This window comes from Protobothrops mucrosquamatus, unplaced genomic scaffold (genome assembly GCF_001527695.2).
Source record: "Protobothrops mucrosquamatus isolate PMUCROS unplaced genomic scaffold, P.Mucros_1.0 scaffold2160, whole genome shotgun sequence".
Classification (NCBI taxonomy): domain Eukaryota; kingdom Metazoa; phylum Chordata; class Lepidosauria; order Squamata; family Viperidae; genus Protobothrops; species Protobothrops mucrosquamatus.
This window is the reverse complement of record NW_015388256.1, coordinates 244,281-267,979: the sequence shown is the minus strand read 5'-3', so window position 1 is coordinate 267,979 and position 23,699 is coordinate 244,281. Positions and strand designations below refer to the sequence as shown.

At 39.8% G+C, this 23,699-nt stretch overlaps 1 protein-coding gene across 1 annotated transcript in view; it reads right to left on the bottom strand.

Annotated features, from left to right (window-relative positions):
* The window catches only part of TRPM8 (transient receptor potential cation channel subfamily M member 8), a 275,582-nt gene that overhangs the window by 98,532 nt on the left and 153,351 nt on the right, over positions 1–23,699 (bottom strand). Inside the window, exons 8-9 of the mRNA XM_015824215.1 lie at positions 14,760–14,862; positions 11,139–11,257 (exon numbers count right to left, since the gene is read on the bottom strand). Coding sequence (XP_015679701.1) covers positions 11,139–11,257; positions 14,760–14,862 — 222 coding nt within the window. The remainder of the gene's footprint in view (positions 1–11,138; positions 11,258–14,759; positions 14,863–23,699) is intronic.

Here is a 23,699-nt window from a genome sequence, read left to right as displayed (position 1 = left end):
TTACACTAAAAATGGTCGAGTGATTCCTGGGTATATACATGTTAAAAGCTGTACAACGACACTAGAACACCAGGAAGAGTTAAAACCAAAAAAGTTTTAATAAATATTTAAAAACCTAGCTTTCGTTGAATATCTATCAACGTCATCAGGGTGTATGTTGGTCAGTGGGAGGGCCCCTTTATAGATGAAGTGATGTTGATGCCCCGACCCATAGATCTTGTTACTGGGCCTAGCCGGCCATTCAACTCTATAGTTGTGGCTTCTGTAGTGTTGGCTGGATTACTGCTGCTTGCTTTTCCTACTCTCGAGTATTCCTTTTTTCTTGCTCCCAAGGTGGATGTGTCCTTAATCATGTTGCGATCACTTATGGCTCTCAGACTTATGGGGTGTTCTTTCCCATTAGGTATTTTAGGGTGCCTTATATCTGTGGGTTCACCACTCTCCCCACACTCTCTGTGCCCATGTCTGACTTCGTTCTGGTCAGCTGTACTTCTCACATCCCCAAGCTGCTCTCCCATTCTATTCTTATATTTCATATCTACACTTTCCTTCTCTTTCCCCCCACTCGCTCCATGCCCGTATCTATTACTATCATTCTCTCTGCTGTGACGTACTGTGTTTTGTCTTTTCTCCTCCCCCATAGTTTCAATGACTGCGCTTCATTTGCCCTCCCCCTCTGAAGGGCTGAACAATTTACATAATGAGCAAGCCCCTGAATTGGAGGACACACAACTCTTCCTCCTAGGTCTGAGAGAAAGATTTCAGGACCCATCTATTGGGCTTAAAGCAAGAGAACAAATCCACAAAATAAAACAAGCCGGCAGGCCTGCCCTGGAGTACATGTGGGAATTTCGCAAAATAGCAGGTCGAATAGAGGGGTGGCCTGAACAATCCCTAATCCATTACTTCATCGAGGGATTAGATGATCACTTCACTCAGGCCTGCATCTATCGAGCAGTACCTGATCAGCTGCAAGAATGGTACCAGGCAACAGTGAAGCTAGATGTTCAGCTTGCCCGCTATAAGAAGCCTCCCCCACCTGAATCCGAGCAGCCACCAGAGCAACCTGGACAGCAATCACCCCCACGAAAACCTCCAACTACTGCGATGGCTGAGAGGCCCAGGCCACCTGCAGGCCTGTCAATTAAGTGTTTTTGGTGTGGACAAGAGGGACATCGAGCAGCAACCTGTCCAGTCCCCTACCCCCGATTGCAGAGCAGACCGGAACCAGCAACGAGAAGGAAACCTGCCCAGTGGCTAACGAGAGAAAAATCCAACCAGGTCACGCAAGAACCTGTTGCCCAGATTACACCCCCCACACAGGAGGACTCCGGAACTCCGGGTGGACCCGCCCCTACTCTACCCTCCTTTGACAGTGACGATGAAGGAGAGAATGACCCAATGGTGAGTCTGTCATGGTTCCGACTAATGAAACACCTCAAAGAACTTCCAGGCATTTTATCCTAAAAAGTCTCATTTATGTGACAAAATGTCGGCACAGGCATGAAGAAAGGCAATGCTAAGATCTTAATTCCCCATCCACCGAGCAGTTATTTTTGCTAGCATTTCCATTCCCTATTTTGCTGTCATGATTTACGTTCCCTTCCTTTCACTTTCGCGGGCTTTTCCCTCATCCCTCCTTCTCCTCTGGATTAACTATAAAAATACCAGACAGTTCTGCATATTTTGTCAAAGCAAGAATATACAATATTAGCAGCGTTGACAGAGTCGACAAATCCCGCCTTTTTCACTGGCCGCCAAACTTATAATTCCTATGTCTGGGGCACAAATGGACTTAAATGTGCTAATTGATTCTGGATGCACCGCTGCATTATTAGTCTGCTGTTTGCCATGAAAATGTGCATACGGGTAAAACAGCTTTCCAAACCTGTGAGGTTTGAGCAAGCCGATGGCTCCCTGATGGGAGGGAGTCTTGTCACACAATTAACTGAGCCCTTACGTCTAGAAATAGGTGCGCACTGGGAGCGCACTGGGTGCGCTCCAAAAATGACTGAGACTGTGATCTTAGGGTTAGCCTGGTTGGACAAATGGAAGCCGTTTATCTGGTAGGAGAAAGGAATGAGAACTGTGAGACTACCTATAAGGCCTAAACCTCCCAGTGATTCAACCGATGTTGTGGGACACCTTAGGCCACCCAATGAGCGAGCACACATGGCTGCCTCACTGCCGCCAGGTTAACCACCCATCCCCAATGAATACTGGAACCTGGCGGAGGCATTTAGTGAAAAAAACTGTGATGCCCTGCCCCCTCACAGACCCAATGATTGCTCTATCAAACTGGTGCCAGGAGCCAAACTCCCACGCCCGAGAATATATGCTATGTCCCCCCTCGAAATGGAGGAGATGCAGCAATACATGAACAAAAACCTAGTGAGGGGGTTCATTGAATGGGCCAAATCTACCGTGGGAGCCTCTGTGTTGTTCAAAGAGAAAAAAGATGGGTCTCTTCATCTCTGCGTAGACTATAAGGGTCTCAATGCTGTGAGTGTGGAAAATAAATACCCCCTCCCCTTCCTAAAGGACCTATTAACCCATCTGGCTAAGGGGAGTGTCTTCACTAAATTAGACCTGAGAGAGGCATATTACCGGGTGAGAATAAAAGAGGGAGACGAGTGGAAAACTGCCTTCAACTGTCCTATGGGGAGCTATCAGTTTAAAGTCGTGCCATTTGGACTACAGGGGACCCCAGCCGTATTCATGCAGTTGATTAATGAGGTCCTACATGATAACTTGTACAAAGGGGTTTTGGTGTATCTTGATGATATCCTGATATACAGCACGAATATGACTGATCACATAAAGCTGGTGAGAGAAGTGTTAAAGAAACTATTGAATGCCAAGCTTTATGCCAAATTGTCAAAATTTGAATTCCACCAGACCCGATTAGATTATCTTGGCTACAGAATTTCCAATGAGGGTATTGAAATGGATCCAGCCAAGGTGCACCTTCTCGTCTTGGTGCACCTTAGTGCACCTTCTCGTCTTCTCGTCCTGCGAGATTTCTCAAACTGTAAGTATGGGCTGTGATATATCTCACCGCCTTCTGCCACAGATTCCCTCCCATAGACCGGTACGCTCCCACAGAGTGGGTCTCCTCAGGGTGCCGTCGGCCAAGCAATGTCGGCTGGCGACCCCCAGGGGGAGGGCCTTCTCTGTGGGTGCCCCTGCCCTCTGGAACGAACTACCCCCCGAGATCCGGATTATTCCGGATCTCCTTACTTTCCGCCGCGCCCTNGGGCCTGGCCTAGGGAGGATTTTTAAACTGGGTTTTTTAGAAATTTTAATTATCACAACACAAAAATTTTGGTTTTAATTTGGTTTTATTCGGTGGGGTGTGTGGGTCTTTCTTTGTTTTAATAATGTTGTGAGCCGCCCTGAGTCCTTCGGGAGAAGGGCGGGATATAAATTGGAATAATAATAATAATAATAATAATCAGCAAAAGCATGTAAGAGAGTTAAGGTTTCTCTTACACAAGTCAGGCATGACGATGCCTGAAAGGGAGATTAGGAAGCTAGTGAGTGAGATAGGGAAAAACTGTCCTTGGTATCCTGAAAGGGGGATGCTCCGACTTAAGGATTGGGAAAGAATAGGTAACACCTTTCATCAGGAACCCCGAGCCTCAGTGGATGTTTTGCATTGTTGGCATCAATGTCGCCACGCAGTGGAAAAATATGGGGCTGATGCAGTACAATTAAGTTCTACTCCCTCTCCAGGTTCTACTCCCTCTCCAGGTTCTGATCATGAAAAGGTTTCAGTTCCATCAGCTCCTATATCCTCCACGATGGATGTGACACCTTCAGAGCAAAAAAATTCTCTCAAGCTGTCTCAAGCTGTGACAAGCAGCTCTGCAGCAGCTTCAAATCTCTACTCAAGACATGCCTGAGTCTTTTTTTTAGCGTCTTACAGCGCGGGCTTCAGGAGGAAGTGAACCTTTGCCCCCCAGGCTGGTTGGAGAATGTGATTCATGACAGCAAAAGAGGGAGAGAAAATGCTAGCAAAAATAACTGCTCTGGGGTGGAGACTTCAGATCTTGGCATCCATCCATGATGTGCTGACAATCTGTTATACTGTTAATAAAGGCTTTTAGGATAAATAATGCCTGGAAGTTCTTTGAAGTGTTTCATTAGTCGGAACCTTGACATATGGCTGGTCTTTCGTTTGCTGGTTTGGAAGGTTGCGCTGGCTCTAGCGAGGGTCCCTCCTTGCTGGTCGCCCCTACAGGGTGACTTTTGACCCTTTTCAGGGCCCCTCAGCAATGCGAAACTGGATGAGGAAGACTGAGCTCGTCTTCCAGGCATCTATGGCGGTTGATTGTTCTCACTATTAGGAAATTTCTCCCAAGTTCTAGCTTCAGTCTCTCCTTGATTAGTTTCCATCCATTGTTTCTTGTCTTGCTTTCTGGTGCTTTGGAAAATAGGTTGACTCCCTCTTCTTTGTGGTAACCCATCAAACATTGGAACACTGCTATCATCTATCATAGATCTGTTGCTTATCTTTTCCAGGAACTTCCCAGGTATTGATGTCAGGCTGATTGGTCTGTAGTTTCCTGGATCTGTTTTTTTGCCCCCTTTTTTCTTTTGAAGATGGGAACAACCTCAGCTCTTCAGGTAGCTTTCCAGTCCTCCAGGATATTTGAAAGATAGGGTTCAATGGTTCCAAAATCACATCTGACAGCTCCTTCAGAACTCTGGGGAGTAATCCGTCAGGTCCCAGTGAACTCATTTAGAGCAGACTGGTATTTCTTACCATTTTCTTGCCTATTTTATTTTGTATTCCTAGTCTTTCTTTTATGGTTATGTCTTTTGTAGATTGAGATGTATTATCTTTTTGTGTGAAAACAGATGCAAAGAATGAATTTAGTAGCTCTGCTTTCTTTCTACTGCCTGTTACTTCCTTGGCATCTTCTCTCATTAGTTGATTGACTATTTCCTTGACTTTTTTCTTGTTTGTATGTGTTGAAAGAAACTTTTAAAATTATTTTTGACATTCGTTGCAAGTCTTACTTCATTCTGAGCCTTAGCTTTTCTCACTTCATCTTTGCAAATTCAGGCTATCTGCTGATATTCTGCCTCAGTTATGTGTCCCTCTTTCCATTTTTTGTACTTATCCTTTTTGTCTTTCAGTTTATCAGAGAGTTTTTTGTATAATCATGCTGATTTTTTTCTTGGATTTCTTGTTTTTCTTTTCAGTGGTATTGAGCTGGATTGGGGTTTTATAATCACATTGTCAAGGTTCCGACTAATGAAACACTTCAAAGAACTTTCAGGCATGTTTATCCTAAAGCCTTTATTAACAGTGTTATAAATTGACGGCACATCATGGAGGTTTATGCCAGAATCTGAATTCCTCTTGCTGGCATCTAACTTTTCTTGCTAAACCCCTCCCTTATCTTGCAGTCACAGGTCACATCTTTCAATTAGCCCAGAGGGCAGAGATTCACTTCCGTTCCTTTTCCCGGCTTTTGTTGTTATTCCCCTCCCTTTTCTCTGTCATCTGAATTAACCCTAAAATTACCAGACAGTTCTGCATATTTTGTCAAAGCAAGAATATTCAATATTAGCAGCATTGACACATATTTTAATTCCCTCTGTTCATTAGGCAGGAGGGGTTTAATACCTTTAATTTCCAATTAGCTGTCTAAACCCAGAAATCAGGAATGTAATATTGTTCTTTTTACTTTTAATGATATTGTAAATAGACAGAATACAGAATAATAGGAGACCATTCTGGAAAATCAAGCCCACATATTACTATCCCTTTCTTCTCTTTCATGTGGGGTTGAATGACACAACAATGAACCCGAAAACAATATCAAGTGACAATGAGTAGTTGGCAAGAAAGTTAAGGATTTAGTAGCACAGGTGGTGTTTCATCTGTACTTCCAACAAAAGGTCAACATCCAATGAGGGATTAAAGGATTTTAGAAATAAACCACTAACTTTAAGGATGGTGCCACCAAGAGTACTTTGGAATTTTAGACCACGGTCTCCATTATCTACAAGAAAGGCTTCTAGCAAGGGATGGGCTGTACCTCACAAGAACCAGGAAGAATGTATTTGGAAAATGTCTGTTCAGCTTCTCCGAAAGACTTTAAACTAAAATTATGGGGTAAGGGTGACCAATTGTTAGTATCCTTAGGACGGAATTCCAAGCATAAACCCAAGACAAGCAATCAATTAAGGAGGTAGAGTGTGATGGGAAGGAAGAAAAACTCAGATATAAAGCAGAAAATGGAAGAAACATACACTGGGTCAGCCATAAAGGACTCAGATGCCTATACACTAATGCTCAAATGTTGGGAACAAACAGGGTGAACATGAAGTACTAGTACATGGGGGTAGATATGATATGTAGTTGCCATTCCTGAAACTTGGTGAGATGAAACTCACAATTGGAATGTAGTACTGGAAGGATCTAAATTGTTCAAAAGAAACAGACCTAGCAAAAGAGGAGGTGGAGTTGCATTATATGTAAAAAAATATTACACCACTACAGAAATTATAAAACCAAGGATGAAAGCCTCCTTCAATGTATATCGGTTAATATAAAAGGACATTGCCATAGGTGTATACTACATGCCACTAAACCAAGCAGAAGAAATAGATGAACTTTTTGCTAGTCAGTTAACAAATGCATGTAGGAAATATACCACAGTAATAATGGAGGACTTTAACTACCCTGAAATCAACTGAAAGACAAATTCTTCATCAAGTGGGAGATCGAACAGGTTCCTTACGAGCTTAGCTGACAACTTTATCATCCAAAAGGATGAAACTAGACAGTCAGCTCACTAAGCTTAATTGTTACTAATAGAGATGAAATGATAGAGGGGGTTGAAATTGAAGGAGCTTTGGAGGAAAGTGACCTTGTCATATTGGAATTCAATATAATACAACACAAGCAATAAAACATAATTCAGCCAGTGTCTTAGACTTTAAAAGAGCTGATTTCAAAAAACCTAGAAGAGCTTGGGAAGGATCCCATGGATGAAAATCTTAAAGGGGAAAACAACTCAAGAAACTTCGGAAACTCTGAAAAACGTATGAAATTATACATTATGAAAGCCCAGTCCACCAAAATACCACCGAAAAAGAAAAATAAGAAATCCAAGAAACAACCAGCATGGTTGCATAAAGAATGCTCTGATAAACTGAAAGACAAAAGGGATAAGTATAAAAAGTAGAAAGAGGGAACACATCACTGAGACAGAATACAAGCATATAGCCTAAAACTGCAAAGATGAAGTCAGGAAAGCTAAGGCTCAGAATGAACAAAGACTTGCAACAAATGTCAAAAATTATAAAATAAGTTTCTTTTAACATGTTAAAAGAAAAAAGAAAATCAAGGAAACAATTGATTCACTAATGGGAGAAGATAGCAAGGATGTGATGAGCAGCAAGGAGAAAGCAGAGCTGCTTAATTCATTCTTTGCATCTGTCTTGATGCAAAAGAAAAAAAACATATCAAACGTCCATCCAAAACAGAACTGTAAAAGACAGACTGGAAATACAAATTAAAATAGGCAAGAAAATGGTGAGAAAACACCTATCTATTGTTCAAATCACTATGACCCGAGTTCTGAAAGAGCTGGCAAATGTGATTTCAGAACCATTGAACCATATCTTTCAAAGATCCTGGAGCATCAGGGAACTACTGGAGGACTGGAAAAGAGCTGACGTGGTTCCCATCTTTAAAAAAAATGGATCCAGGAAACTACAGACCAATCAGCCTGACATCCATACCTGGGAAGATCCTGGAAAAGGTAATCAAACAACAGATCTGTGAACACCCAGAAGCAAGCAAAGTTATAAAAAGAAGTCAACATAGGTCTATCAAAAACAGATATGCCAAACAAATCTTATGTCATTCTTTGACAAAGTAACTCAATTAGTGGATCAGCAAAATGCATAGTATACTTCAGTAGCGCATTTGAGAAAGTAGATCACAATCTACTTCTTAGTAAGTTAGAAAAATGTGGGATAGACAGCATCACCACCAGATGGATTTGTAACTGGCTGACAAATCAAATTCAATGTATAGTCCTCAATGGTACTACATCTACATGGAGGGAAATAAGCAGTGGGGTACCCCAAGGTTTTTTCTTAGGCCCAGTATTCTTCAATATCTTCATAGATTTATCTGAGGGAATAGAAGAGGAACTCATCAAATTTACAGATGACTGGCAGGAAGGTAGCCTCAAAATCCATAAGGATCTTGACAGACCTGAACACTGAGCCCTATCTAACAAAATGAAATTCAGTGTAGAAAAAAATAAAGTCTTACACTTAGGCAAGAAAAACCAAATGTACATGTATAGAATAGATGGAACCTGGCTCAATAGCAGTAGTTCCAAGAGGAATCTTGGAGGCCTAGTGGACAATCACTTAAATATAAGCCAGCAATGTGCTGAGCCATCAAAAAAGCCAATGGAATCCTAGGCTACATTAACAGAGGGATAGAATCAAGATCACATGAAGTGTTAGTACCACTTTATAATGCCTTGGTAAGACCACACTTGGAATATTGCATCCAGTTTTGGTTGCCACTATATAAAAGAGATATTGAGAGTCTGGAAAGAGTAAAGTTTGAAAAACCAAATGGATAGGTATAGAATAGGGCATACCTGGCTCAACAGCAGTAAGTGTGAGAGGGATGTAGGAGTCTTAATAGATAACCACTTAAATATGAGATAGCTGTGTACTTCAGCTGTCAGAAAAAACTAATGCAGTTCTAAGTTGCCTCAACAAAGGGATAGAATCAAGATCATGAGAAGTGTTAGTACCGCTTTATAATGACTTGGTAAGACCACACTTGGAATATTGTATATAATTTTGGTTGCCACTATATAAAAAAAGATATTGAGAGTCTGGAAAGAGTGCAGAGAAGAGCAACAAAGATGATTAGGGGCCTGGAGGCTAAAAGGTATGAAGAACGGTTGCAGGGATTGGGTATTTTTAGGGTAGTGAAAAGAAGGACTAGGAGTGACATGATAGCAGTGTTCCATATTTGAGGGGATGCCATAAAGAAGAGGGGGGGTGTCAACTTATTTTCCAAAGCACCAGAGGCAGGACAAGAAGCAATGGATGGAAACTAATCAAGGAGAGCTGCAACCTAGAACTAAGGAGAAATTTCCTGACAGTGAGAATGATTAACCAGTGGAACAACTTGACTTCAGAAGTTGTAGGTGCTCCATCACAGAGATTTTTAAGAAGAGATTCGATAGCCATTTGCCCATAATGGTATAGGGTCTCTTGCTTGAGCAGTGGGTAGAACTAGATTACCTCCAAGGTCGCTTTCAACTCTGTTATTCTGTTATTTATTCTCTTAATCTGTTAAATGGCTATCTAAACTCTTTTCAAACCTCCAGTGATATAGTACCCACAACTTCTGGAGGCAAGCTGTTCCACTTATTAATTGTGCTCACTGACAGGAAAATTTATTCTTAATTCTAGGTTGGATCTCTTTTTGATAGGGTTCTATCTGTTACTTTTTGTCCTTCCCTTAGATACTTTGGAGAATAGGTCAACCTCCTCTTCTCTGTGACAGTCCCTCAAATATTGGAATATTGTCACCCCTAGTCCTTCTTTTTGTTAGACTGGACATATCCCAGTTCTTGCAACTATACATTGTACTCTATAGCCTCCAATCCTCTAGTCATCTTTGTTGCTATTCTCTGCACTCTTTCTAGAGTCTCAATATCTTTTTTGTATTGTGGTCATCAATACTGGATGCAGTATTCCAAGTGTAATTTTACCAGTGGAATATAAAGCAGTTCTAACACTTCACATGATCTTGATACTATCCCTCTGTTGTTGTTTCAATGTAAAGATAATCATACAGTATTAATTAAAATAATAGCGCTCTATTGCTTAGATAATTTAGAGTATTGGAAATAAAGAAAAGAGAAAGAAATGTTCTATCAATACAAATTACAATTTAGGGTGTTTATATTACAAATATAAAATTATTGACTTTTTGATCAATAAAAAGCTGAACATAACATTAGAAAAAAGTAATGTTGCAGATGAGTATTTGCATGTATAATAAAGTATTTGATTGTATAATAAAGATTTTGGACTTGAGTTGATTACTTAATATTGAGATCTCCATTGTGCAGTTACTTAATATGTTAACATATTTAATAAAAGGATTGAATAGCTATTAACAAGACTTAAAATATATAGTGGTATCACGGTATCTGACTGCTTCAAAAACTGTGGAATTTGATACTCAGTGCATTTTGATGCAAAAATGTTGTCCCGGTACTCATAGTTTCTTTGGTGTTCAGTGTGCTGCAAAAGGAAGAGGGGGATGGCCTTAGAGGGAGGACAGGAAGTTGGCCATGCTGGGAAGGTTACTGACATAGGAAAAAAGACAAAGTTTTTCCTGGTCAAAACAAAGGGTCACATGGTAAGTTATCTGGTTTGCTTGGTACTCGTAATTTTTAGTACTCATCATGCTTCCCAGAATCAATTAACATTCAGTATTGAGGTACCACTGTATAAAAAATATGTTTTAAAAAGGGGGAAAGATAACAAAAAAGAACTATTGGCTTTCTAACTCCCCCTTTTTTGTGCATCTGCTAATATACAAAATTGTAGACATTTAAAAGTCCTTAGAAGCCAGGCTGTAAGTGATTATATTTGTCATGTTGCATGATGTATTGTATGTATAGGAACTATTCTTGTTTAAACTTCTGTTGTGTATATATACTGTGAATTTTGCAATTGCTGCATATTCTCCAATTTTAAGTTTCCAATTAGATAGTTATTAAAATGACATATTTTCCAGTGCTGAGCAAAATTTATTCTTGCTGCTATAAGCCTATATTTCATTAAATTATCACATTTCTTGTTGATTTTTTCCTGAAATTATATCTAATTAAAAAGTTGTGGTTTCACTTCAAATTGAAATTCCAAAATTTTCTGCAGTGGACTTATGTATCTTATTATAAAATGTTTCTTTTGTTTCATGGCAATTCCAACATTTATTATTTTATAATTTGTCTATGTTAGATATTATTGATGGAATTTTATTCTATATGTAGGACCATTTGTACCAATTTCAGCTGTGTAAAATCTTTCTAATTTTTGTTTTTTCAGTCTGCATAACCTACCTCCCAACGTCGATCATTGGTAAAAATCTCTTCACTGGCTAAGTCCAATTGATTCCATTCCAAAAGCAATTTCAGTTGACCATTCCAGTCATCTTTATCTTCTTCATTTGTGCTGAAAGCTGAAATTGGAGGAACTGTATTAAAATCACACAGTATTCAATTCTCATTTTCCAGCCCACTCATCTTGTTTGAACTCCCTTTGTTTTCTCTAGACTTTCTATGAAGAATTAATGCTGTTATTAATAAAACTATGAATATGAGAATTTTGCCTGATTATTGAGGTGTTAATAGGACATCCTGCCCCCAAAATGCCATACCTAATTTCTTTATACTTTCATTTTTTTCTGATTTTATCTTAATTGGGAATTCCTATGAATAGTTATAAGCCTTATTTGAACAAACATAACACTGCATATTTTAATAGAATGGCTTTTTTTATATTACTTTTGTCAGACCTGCCCCAGTCCGATCCCTTAGGAAAGAATGACCCTTGACTCTATTTAGGTGAAGTGATAGGTTCTTTTACTAAAAGATGCTGGTTGCAGTAAAGTCAGTCTAGAACTAAATTTCCTGCATGAAAGCATACAAGCTTTTCCTTTCAATCTGGTGTCTTGGTGCCCTTGAATATTGGCATGAACTGGTTGAAAGCATCCCCAGTCTTCCTCAAATGTCATTCCCCCCTCCTGGTTTCACAGTGCTACCCTAATACATGTTTATTGGCCATTTGTTCACTCGTGCTCCCTGCCTTGGTAATTGATGGCAGGATGCCAATGAGGTTTGAAGCCGAAGATGGCAGAACTGACATACTGCTCCCTTGACAGCAACACTAGTTCTGCAATGGAAACAAAAGAGAGAGAGAGCAGGAGAAGGAGAGAGAGAAAAAACAAAACGTCATTATTCAATGACGATTCTCTGGCTATTGCTCATGGAATCTCTTAAGCAATTTAGAAGCTTTGCTGCCTTTGAGTCCATCCATTTGATTTTGGAGGGTGGAAAGTCCTTCCACAGTAATAGATATTGGGTTTTGTCCTGGTGTGTCCGAGAGTCCAAAATGGCTTTGATTTCAAAGTGTTGTTCCCCCTCAAACATAATCAGGTCAGAGGCGGTTTCGTTTTTGGGTGTAGGGAGAGGTGATTTTCGTTTCAATAGGCTGCAGTGGAATACAGGGTGCACTTGCCTGAGTGTTTTTGGCAGTTCAAGCTCAATGATGACTGGGTTGGTAACTTTTTAAATGGGACATTAAATACTTTGGTCCCAGTTTTCTGGAAGGTTGGAAAGTTGTCTAGATTATAAGTACTTGGTGGATGAATAAACCCTGTCCCCAATTTTAAAGTTTTTTGGTGTTGAGCACCTTTCATCAGCTTGTTTTTTGTACGTTTCCCTCACCTCCACCAATGCTTTTCTTACTACTGGTCAGGTGTTTTACAGTTGGGTGATCCACTCCTTCAAGGAGGTGGTTAGTAGGTGTCCTGAGGCAATTTGGGGATAGATACAAAGTCCTGCCCAGTGGCCACTTTAAAAGGGTGAATCCAGTGCTACTCTACATTGAGGTGTTGTAAGCAACCTCAGAGAAAGAAGATCTGCCTAATTGTCCTGTTGATAGTTAATGTAACATCTGAGATACTGTTCCAGAATCCCATATGAAGAATGGTTGCAGGAATTGGGCATGTCTAGAGTAGTGAAAAGAAGGAATAGAAGTGACATGATAGCAACGTTCCATATTTGAGGGGATGCCAACTTATTTTCCAAAGCACCAGAAGGCAAGGCAAGAAACAATGGATGGAAACTAATCAAGGAGAGAAGCAACCTGGAATTAAGGAGAAACTTCCTAACAGTGAGAACAATTAACCAATGGAACAGCTTGCCTTCAGAAGTTGTAGGTGCTTCATCACTGGAGGTTTTTAAGAAAAGACTGGACAGCCACCTTTCTGAAATGGTATAGGGTCTCCTGCTAGAGCAAGAGGTTGGACTAGAAGACCTCCAAGGTCCCTTTTAGCTCTATCCTGATAGATCAATTGAATTAGATTAACTTTGTTTAGGCTTATATGTACCATTAAAGTTAGTCCTTGCTTAATGATGGTAATTAGGAGTGAAATTTCCATTGCTAAGTGATACAATTATGAAGTGGGACACCGCATAACTGCACTATCTTCTGATGGAAATTCCCACTTATCATTGTTAAGCAAGGACCACATGGATTGTTAAGCAAGGACCTCACCTTCCAAGTTTTTGCTGGCTTCCCCTTTGACTGTGCTTGTAGAAAGCCATTGGGGAATGTCACTAGTCATCATCTTGCCTATGGAGATTCTCAGTCATCCAGGTCATGGTTGTCCCAAAGGAGCTTTTTCAAGAGCAACTGGACTGTTTTTCCTTTAAAGGTTTTCAAGAATGAAGTTCAGTATGTGCCCAGAGAACTAGTTCTCCACACTCACAGTACTACAAAGGAACAGAGGAAACTAGGCTGCCTTGCAATGGAATGTGGGAATCAACACTACTGGCATTCTGTAGTTTGCACATGTCAGGATTTCTCTCCAAATGGGCTGAATTTAGTCCCTGGGGAAGGCAGTCTGGCACCATGCTTGTGTTTCCACCACTGTTGCACTTTGCATGAGCTGTGAAATGCCACAAATCTGGTACAGGAGAGCTTGAAGGGGTGGGGCAGGCAGCATTGTGGGAAGTGGAGATGGGCTGCATGTTTCAGGGTTTGTGCAAAGTGCAGTGGTGGAAGTGGCAGAAGCATGGTGCCAGACCCCCACCCAATGGTCCTTTCCAGACCTGCCATTCTGTCCCCCGCCCCCCATCCCCAGTGCCTGAGGCAGTCCAATGGGAAGGCAGAGGCCCATCCATCAATGCATGGATTAGCTGGCTGTTAGTGTCCTGAGCTGCGAATCAGGCAGGGATAAGTATTCCTGAGTGAATCGCCTGTGGCCACGCAATGGGGGAAAGGATGGAGATCCAGTGGCAGGGCAGAGTGCTGGCAGAGGGCCAACTGAGAATGAGCAGAGAATGATAAGTCTGCTGTGATGAGGCACCCAGGGTGAAGTGGGTGCAACAATGTTGCCACAGTCAATTATCCCATTCTATATCTGATCTGGTAGGATGGGTACGTATCTTTAAGGAAAAGTGGTCCTGCAGATAACCTGACCTGTTCCATATAGAGCTTTAAAGGTGATGACCAGCACCTTGAATTGCACCCAAAAAGAAACTAGAAGGTGCAGCATAGGTGTTACTTGGGCAAACCGAGGAGCTCCACACTACTGCATTCTAGACTAGCTGAAGTTTCCAGGTTGTCTTCAAGGTAGCCCCATATATAGTGCACTGCAGTAATCCAAACAGGAGATGTCCAAGGCATGGGTGACCTTGAGTAAGACCTCCCAGTCCAGGAAAAGGCATAATTGGTGCACCAGAAGAGGAGGTATGAAGTTTCTCTGGTGATGGCTGTAACCTGCTCCTCGAGCAGGAGCCATGAGTCCAGGAAGACCCCCAAATTGCATACCAGTTCAGTCTGGAGAAGTGCTATCCCATCTAGAGTCAAAGAACATTCTGGTCCTGGGGGGGGCATAATGCAGAAATGTGTAACATATAAGTTAAGTGAATGAGAAAATAAGAATGACACCATACCTTTAAAAAGAGCATATGAAATGGCATTGCTCACAATTTCATCTCCAGCATCTTCAATTTTGATGACAGTTATCAGATGAGGATTTTCAAGTATTTCTTTGATCTAACAAGGCAAATCAAGATTTCTTCTATCCCCAAAATCTTCTAAATCAATAAACGTTTCTTTTATTAAAATATTTCCTGACACTTAAAAGGATACAACATATAGGTTCATACTTCGTAGCTATTATGCTGCATAAAACTTACTATAAGGTGTCCTTGGTGCTCCTTGAACTTGGTTGTTTTAGTGCACTGATAATGTTACCTGGTTTGGATAATGAATAATGATATCCATGCAACAATGATTATAGACAGTAGCTTTAACATTTGTTGTCATGAAATGTTTTGAGAGGCTGGTGTTGAACTATATTAAGGCTAGTCTTCCATCTATTTTGGACCCATATCAATGTGCATATAGGGGTAATAGATCAACTGATGATCCTATGGCTCTTGTTGTCCATATTGTATTGAATCACTTGGAACAACAGGGGACATATGCAAGGCTGTTATTTGTGGATTATAGCTCTGCCTTTAACACCATTCTACTCAATAGATTGTTTTCTAAAATGTCCAATTTGGGTATAAATCAGAGGATTTGCTTGTGGATAAAGGATTTTCTGACAGGTAGGCCACAGTCAGTAAGGATGGGATCTCACCATTCCTCTACTCTGATATTAAGCACAGGAGCCCCCCAGGGTTGTGTGCTAAGCCCTTTCCTTTATTCCTTGTATATGCATGACTGTACCCCACTGTATAACACCAACACAATTATTAAATTTGTGGACGATACAACAGTGGTGGGGCTCATTAATGAGAACAATGAGTCTGCTTACAGGAAGGAGGTACAAGGGCTGACATTGTGGTGTAATGAAAATAATCTTACACTTAACACCACAAAAACTAAAGAACTTATAATTGACTTTAGGAGGAAGAGAGATGTACATCTACCATTGTACATAAATGATGAGGAGGTGGGGAGGGTGGGTAGTTTTAAATTTCTGGGCACTTATATTTCGGAGGACCTCTCATAGACTATGAATGCTAACATGCTTGTGAAGAAGGCACAGAAGAGGCTGTACTTCCTGAGAATGCTCAGGAAGATAAATTTATCTCAGCGTCTACTCTTGTCCTACTATCACAGCACCATTGAGAGTGTTCTGACATACGGCATTCTTGCATGGTATGGGAGCAGTTCTGTAGTGGACAAAAAAGCTCTACAGAGGATTATTAAAACTGCCCAGAATATTACTGGACTCCAACTACCAGCCCTGGATAACATCTTCGAATCTCGTTGTTTGAGGAAGTTGCATAACATTCTCAGAGACTCTTCCCATCCTGCTTACAATCTTTTTGGACTGTTGCCTTCTGGCAGAAGATACAGAATAATTAAAACTCAGACCACACGTTTTCTGAATAGTTTTTTTACCCCAGAGCTGTAATTGCACTCAACAACGAACTAAGGGGCCACCATCAGTGAACTGTTGGACAGCATTACTTGGTCTGTTGTGTGGATGTTGGGTGGTTTTAGGGGTGGGGATTGTGGGGGGGGGAGTGTGTTTGGGGATTATGTGTGTGGGACTTGGTTTTTGGGTGTCAAGTAAATTTCGTTGTATATGTATACCATGTACGCACATACAATGACAATAAATAAATTTAACTTTTAACTTAACTTCATCAAAAAGTGCCTCAACCAATTTAGTACAACCAACACAAGCTGTATAACGGATAACACTGCCATACATCAAAAACATCTCAGAAACCACAGACTATTACAACCACATGGAATCAGCACACAACCACAGACTATTACAACCACATGGAATCAACACACAAACCAATTAAAGCCCTCAAAACTAAGTAAACCAAAAGACCCAGCAGTGGCAGAAGGAAAAATAGGAATCATTTATAACATAACAGTGTAAAGACTAGAACAGCCCTCTACATATGACAAACAAGCAGAATACTAGCAGAAGACCAACTGGAAGTCAAAAGACATATACAAACTCTTTAATTTCACAACAATATTAAATGAAAGAACCAGTCTATTGCCCACAACAGCCCTCAAAGGTCTGACTTCTCCGGCTTGATGCCTCATTGGTATCCTGCCATCAAAGGCTAGGGAGATGGAGCATGGGGGGAACAAATAGGCAATAAGCCTGTATGGATAGATGATGGGAAATAGAGAGGGGGGAATGACAGCTTGATGAAGAACAAAGAAGCTCAGAACCAGTTATGTTTATGCCAGTTCTCAAGGCCATGCACCCTGAAAAAAGAATGTGGTGTCAAACTGCAAAGAATGCTTATGCTGTTGCATCCATTACTGCTTCTTAGCTTGCCTACATATTTGAGGGGAGGGGAGGGAGGAATGGAATGCAGGCTTCAGACATTGGACTGCCAAGCTGTGAGAACCGAGATCATTCGAAACATGTTTATTGAGAACTAAAACACTCTCTCATAATAATATCTGACACTCTATTGGATAATGTGACCTGCATTATTAGGGGGGGAGGGAGACTCTATACTTTTAATAAACTGATTTAGGCATCAATTAACTAGAGCTGGTTTTCTTTTCATCTGTGCCAAAATGGTGTGCTCAGTAAAGTTTTGCATTGGTGACTGGAAAATCTCAGCTTGACATTAAACCAGCTCTCAATTAAAATTAAATTCGATTAGGGAATCCTGAGCTCCTACGCCCCATCCAGCAAAATCCAGAGAGATAGTGAAGACTCAGGGGAAGATGCCTGAAATGAAGTGAATGGGCGAGCAACTGGCAAAAGCTGGGACTAGGATGACAGAAGGGACCCCAGTTGGGAACCAGGGGGGTTCCAATGCCCAAGCAGCCTCCACCTGGCCGAAAGTGAAGGCAGAGAAGAGGGAGCTGCCAGTGGCACTGGAATGGACCAGAGCAGAAGGAGGCTTTGGCCAGTTGCTCATCCATTCGCTTCATTTTGGGGCATCTTCCTCTGAGGTGCAGAGCAAAGGGAAGGAGAAGTTGCGAGTGGCTCACCAGGTCATTGAGGTTTCCCCCTGCAGACCACGAGGGGGAGGGAACTCTGACCCCGGAAGACCTGCAGCTCACCTTCTACAAGAGTGATAGCGAGGAAGAGGATGACCTGATGGCAAGTGGACCTATCAGCCTCCTTTTGGCACAAGTAGACATTATGGTGCCCTGCTCAGGGGTGAAGGGAATAATAAAATGGGAGACTTCAACTATCCAGATATCAACTGGGAGACAAACTCTGCAGTGAGCGGGAGATCAAACAGATTCCTAACCAACCTAACTGACAACTTAGTCACCCAAAAGGTGGAGGAGGGAACTACACGTAAAGCTATACTGGACTTAATCCTTACAAACAGAGAAGAAGTGATAGAGGGAATTGAAATTACCGGAACCTTGGGCAAAAGTGACGACATCATACTGGAATTTAATATAATGCAAACACTAGCAATAGAAAACAATCCAACCAATGTCCTAAACTTCAAAAGAGCTGACTTTAACGAACTCAGAGAGAACCTAGGAAAAAATCCCATGGATGAAAATCCTAAAGGGGAAAACAACCCAGGAAGCATGGAAAACCCTGAAAAATGCTATCATAAAAGCTCAGACCGACTTCCAGTTTGAATCGCGGCGCCGATGGCAGCTCCTCTGTGAGCTGTCCGCCCTGAAGACACGTAAGAGCCACAGGAACAGCTGTTCCGCAGCTCGGAATCCCCTTCCCCGGGCAAAGGGGAGGGGGTGAGCTTCTCTGATAGGGGTAGAGCTCTCTAGCCCTCTCTAGCCCTCTCTAGCTCCCCCGGAGTCGGAGATTCCTCCGTGCTTCAGGCTGCCTTCGTCGAAATGAAGCTAGATGCGGATTCAGCCTCTGCCTTTCTAGGAAAGTGTGAGTTGAATTTTACAGGCAGACAGAGCCTATCAGGAGGATTTAAAAATTGTTTGGACTGAAACCTTAACTCTAGAATTAAAGTATCTTCTTCGTTTTTTATGTTAACTGGAAGAAGAAGAAGTATGGCTGCGGATGGGCGTTTCTGTTTTTTTTAATTGAAAATATATGAGACTTTCACTTTCTGGGGACTTTCTTTTGGATTACTATTGTAACAGATTTAGTTACTTTGAGCTTGTTGGATAAGTTTTCTGTTTTTACCACTGCTTGAGGTGATTACAAGACTTTACAAGATATATGACCTCTACAAGATTTTAACTTATGTTTATAAGTGAAACTATAAGAGAAGGAGGAGAGAAGTAAAATGGCTTCTAAGCGTGTGGAAACTTTTGTTCCTCAGAAGAGCACAATCTCCTTCCCAGCTGTTCAAACACCACAGCAGCCAAAATCTAAGACTCCTCCACCCTCACCCCCAATCCCAGCACTTACACTGAAAGATATTCAAGATGCATTAAAGGACAATGCTAGACAGATCAGAATGGAAATGGAGGATATGTTTGAAAAGAAACTTGAAGAGAAACTTGAAGAGAAGAATACAGAGTTGAGAGATGACATAGTGTTTGCATTGCAAGGTCTGGCTGTCCATGTAGAACGTATTGAAGGACGGGTGGAGGAAGTGGAGGATCATGTTGAAAATATGGAACTTAGATTGGGGAAAGTGGAGGAGGCAGTGGATTTAACTCAAAATGAGGTCCTTTTGTCACAATACAGAGAAATGGAATATGCTCTGAGAATAAGAGGGCTGAGAGAAAATGCTCAAGAGAAACTAAAGGATGAGATTGCAGCAGATTTGGCCTTGGTTTTATCCTGCCAACCCGATGAAATAATAAGAGAAATGGAAATTTTTTTTAGAGTCAATTCATGGATTGCAAGACAGAGAAACCTCCCAAGAGATGTTGTTATCTACTTTTCCAGAAAATCAATCCGTAATCAAATTATTCAGGCTTTTTACAATCAAAGATTTCAAGTATCAGGACAAGATGTTATAAATTTAAAGGAGATACCACCCAAAATACTCAGAAGAAGGAAGGATTTTGCCTTCCTGGCTGAAGAATTGAAAAAGCATCAAATTCAATTCAGATGGGAGATACCTGCTGGTATTATGGTCAATTACATGGGAATACGCTATAGGCTCAACACCATTGTAAAGGCAAAAGATTTTTATACTTCAATCATGAAAGAAGGTTCTCCATCATCTCCACAAGGTGCCAGGAAGGAAAGAATTAGTGAAGATAAAGTGGCTGAAGGAGCTATATTGTCTTCAAGTTTTATAGAACTACAAAATCAAGAGCAAGTTAAGCAACAACTTATGGAAATTAGAGAAGATCCTAAATCACAAAGAATGACCTGTGCAGCTCATAAACGTAAAGAAAGAGAGCAACAAAGAGTGGATGTACCCGTTGCACAGCAAGTCATCTCGGAGCCAGTGGGAGGGGCGAGGCCGAAGAAATCAGTAACAGCTGATCTACAAGGAGCACTCTAGAGGCTCGCTGCCACTAAAGATGGCAAGGTTCCTGACTTGGAATGTTAATGGTTTGAATTCTCTACAGAAAAGGAAAAAGATATTTTATTATTTGAAACAACATAAAAATGATGTTGTTTGTTTACAAGAAACTCATATTACAGCTAAAGATCAAAAATATTTGTCTAACTCACGGTTGGGTATACATTTTATGGCACCTGCGCCGCAGAAAAGAGGTGGAGTAGTTCTTTATATCAGGAAAGACTTCCAACCTAAATTGATTGATGCTGATTCAGAAGGAAGATATGTTTTTGTTGAAATATTATTGAACGGGAAGAAATGTCTTATTATTGGATTATATGCCCCAAATCAACAGCAGAAACAGTTTTATAAATTGTTATATCGGAAAATAAACCAACTGGATTATAAATCAGTTATTATGATGGGGGATTGGGATGGTGTTTTAGATTCAAGAAAAGATAAGAAAGGTTCTTCAAAAACGCTTAACTCAACATTGCCTAAAACTTTTTTTGACTTGAAGGATGAACTGGAATTAAAAGATATATGGAGAGAGAGAAATATGGAAGAAAGGGATTTTACTTTTTTCTCGGACAGGCACCAATCTTATTCCAGAATTGATTTTTTTAAAATTACTAATGATTTTTGTTCTAGGGTGAAGAATATCAAGATTTTCCCCAGGACATTGTCAGATCATAGTCTGGTATGGATGGAGTTACGTGCTGAAGAAGGGAGCAGAAGAACTTGGAGATTGAATGAAAATTTATTTAGATATGATATAAATTTACAGAAATGTAGAGATCAATTGAAAGAATTTTTTTTGTTGAATATGCACAAAGGTACTTCAATTTCGATGGTCTGGGATGCTAGTAAAGCATATATGAGAGGAAATTTGATTTATATGAATAATGTACATAGGTGTAAACAAGCGCAAAAACGTAAAGAGCTGGAGGAAGAGATTAAATTGAAAGAACAGGCTTTTATTTTGAATCCACTAGATAATAATTTAAAAGTATCCATTACCGTGCTTAGGGAACAATTTAACATGTTAATAGCAGATCAGACTGCAACTAGTTTAAGGTATATGAAGTATAACACATTTTCTAATGCAAATAAACCAGGAAGGTGGTTGGCCTATCAATTAAGAAAGAAGCAGAAATCAAGAATTATAGAGAAAATAGATTACAATGGTAAAATGACATTTCAACAAAACTTGATTAAAAAGAGTTTTTTGGATTTTCACTCTAAGTTATATGCTTCTGAAAAAATACAAGATGAATAAATAGACAATTACTTACAGGAGGCACACTTTCCTAGATTGTCAGATAATCAAAGGGAAAAAATGAATTGCCCAGTTACATTGGCGGAGATAAAGGGGGCAATTAAGCAATTAAAACTTGGTAAGGCACCAGGTACAGATGGATTTACAGCAATTTATTATAAGATGTTATTGGAAGAAATGATAGAACCATTAAGGGAATTGTTTAATAGTATTTTGTTGGGTGAAGCGATGCCTCCTTCCTGGCGAACTGCTTTTATATCCTTAATACCTAAGGAGGGTCAGGATTTGACTCAACCTAAGAATTATAGACCTATATCTTTATTGAATACAGATTATAAGATTTTTTTTCAAAAGTAATGGCAAATAGATTAATGCAAGTGTTGAATCAATTGATTCATAGTGATCAATCAGGATTTATAACTGGAAAGTATATGAAATATAATGTAAGACAAATTATTAATTTAATTGAATATTTGGATAAGAATAATCAAACTCCTGCTGCTTTTATTTTTTTAGATGTGGAAAAAGCATTTGATCAATTAGATTGGGTTTTTTTTGTTTCAAGTTATAGATAGAATGAATTTTGGGGGGGAATTTTTGTCCGCCCTTAAGGCTATTTACCAGCAGCAATCAGCACAGATTATAGTTAATGGGGGGGGGGGGTAACAGAAGTGTTCAAAATTGAAAAAGGAACTAGACAAGGATGCCCATTATCTCCATTGTTATTTGTGTTAACAATGGAGATTCTGTTAATTAAAATCCGGGAGTCTTCTATAATAAAAGGAATTAAGGTTAACAAGATTGAGTATAGATTAAGGGCTTTTGCAGATGACTTAGTGTTAACATTAACTCAACCAATAGATTCGGTAATTGATTTGGTTGAAATTATTGCACAATATGGAAAAGTTTCTGGTTTTAAGATTAATTGTAACAAGTGATTTTATAATGGCTTTTTATACAGTATGAATGATAAAGAGATGTTAGCTATGCTTACAGGTTTTGAAATGGTTAAAAAGGTAAAATATTTGGGAGTTTATATTACAGCCACTAATGTTAAATTGTATAAGAATAATTATGAATCTTTATGGCTTAAGGTGCAAAAGGATTTAAATGATTGGAAAAAATTGCAACTATTTTTATTGGGGAGAATTTCCGCAGTAAAAATGAATATTCTCCCAAAGTTTCTTTTCTTGTTTCAAATGATCCCTATTTTAAAAAAAGATGCTAACTTGGAGGATTGGCAGAAGGGTATTAACAAGTTCATCTGGGCAGGCAAGAAGCCAAGAGTTAAGTTTAAGATTATGCAAGATATAAGGGAATGAGGAGGACTTAAAGCCCCTAATTTAAAATTGTATTATGATGCGGTGGTCCTGACTTGGATTAGTGATTGGTTAAATTTAACAAACAAGAATGTACTTTCTCTTGAAGGATGGGATTTGTTATTTGGCTGGCAGGCATATTTGATTTATGATAAAAAGGTAGACACTAATTTCAAGGTTCATATTTTAAGGAGTGCTCTATTGAGAGTTTGGAAGAAATATTATTATAAATTAAATTATAAAATTCCTATTTGGGCAACTCCGGGACAGGTGATAGAGGGGATATCTAGGGGAGTTAATTTGGATAAAGTTTCCTATAAGGAATTACTTTGTCCGGTAGGACAAGACTGGCAACTTAAATCTTTGGTAGATTTGAAACAAGAAAATATTGAATATTCTTGGTTTTATTATAATCAATTGACAATGAGATGGCATATGGATCAAAGAGTTGGCATTACCTTACAGGATGCAAATTTGATGAAACAGATCAAAGATCAATCTCAAGCTCATATTAAAAGAATTTATAACGTATTGATTGAGTTGGATTCAGAAACAGAATTGGTTAAGGATTGTATGATAAAATGGGCGCAAAATATACAAAAACCAATTTCACTGGACACATGGGAGACAATTTGGGTTAGAAATGTAAAATTTACTCAAGCTCAAAATTTAAGGGAGAATTTTTATAAAATGTTTTATAGGTGGCATCTGGATCCTCAAAAACTGTCTTGTATGTACCCTAATTTACAACCTAAGTGTTGGAGATGTGGTAATTTAGATGCATCTTATTTTCATATTTGGTGGACATGTAGGGAAGTTAAAGCATTTTGGATTAAGATATGGTGGAATACTCAAAATATTTTTAAGAAAAAGATAAAG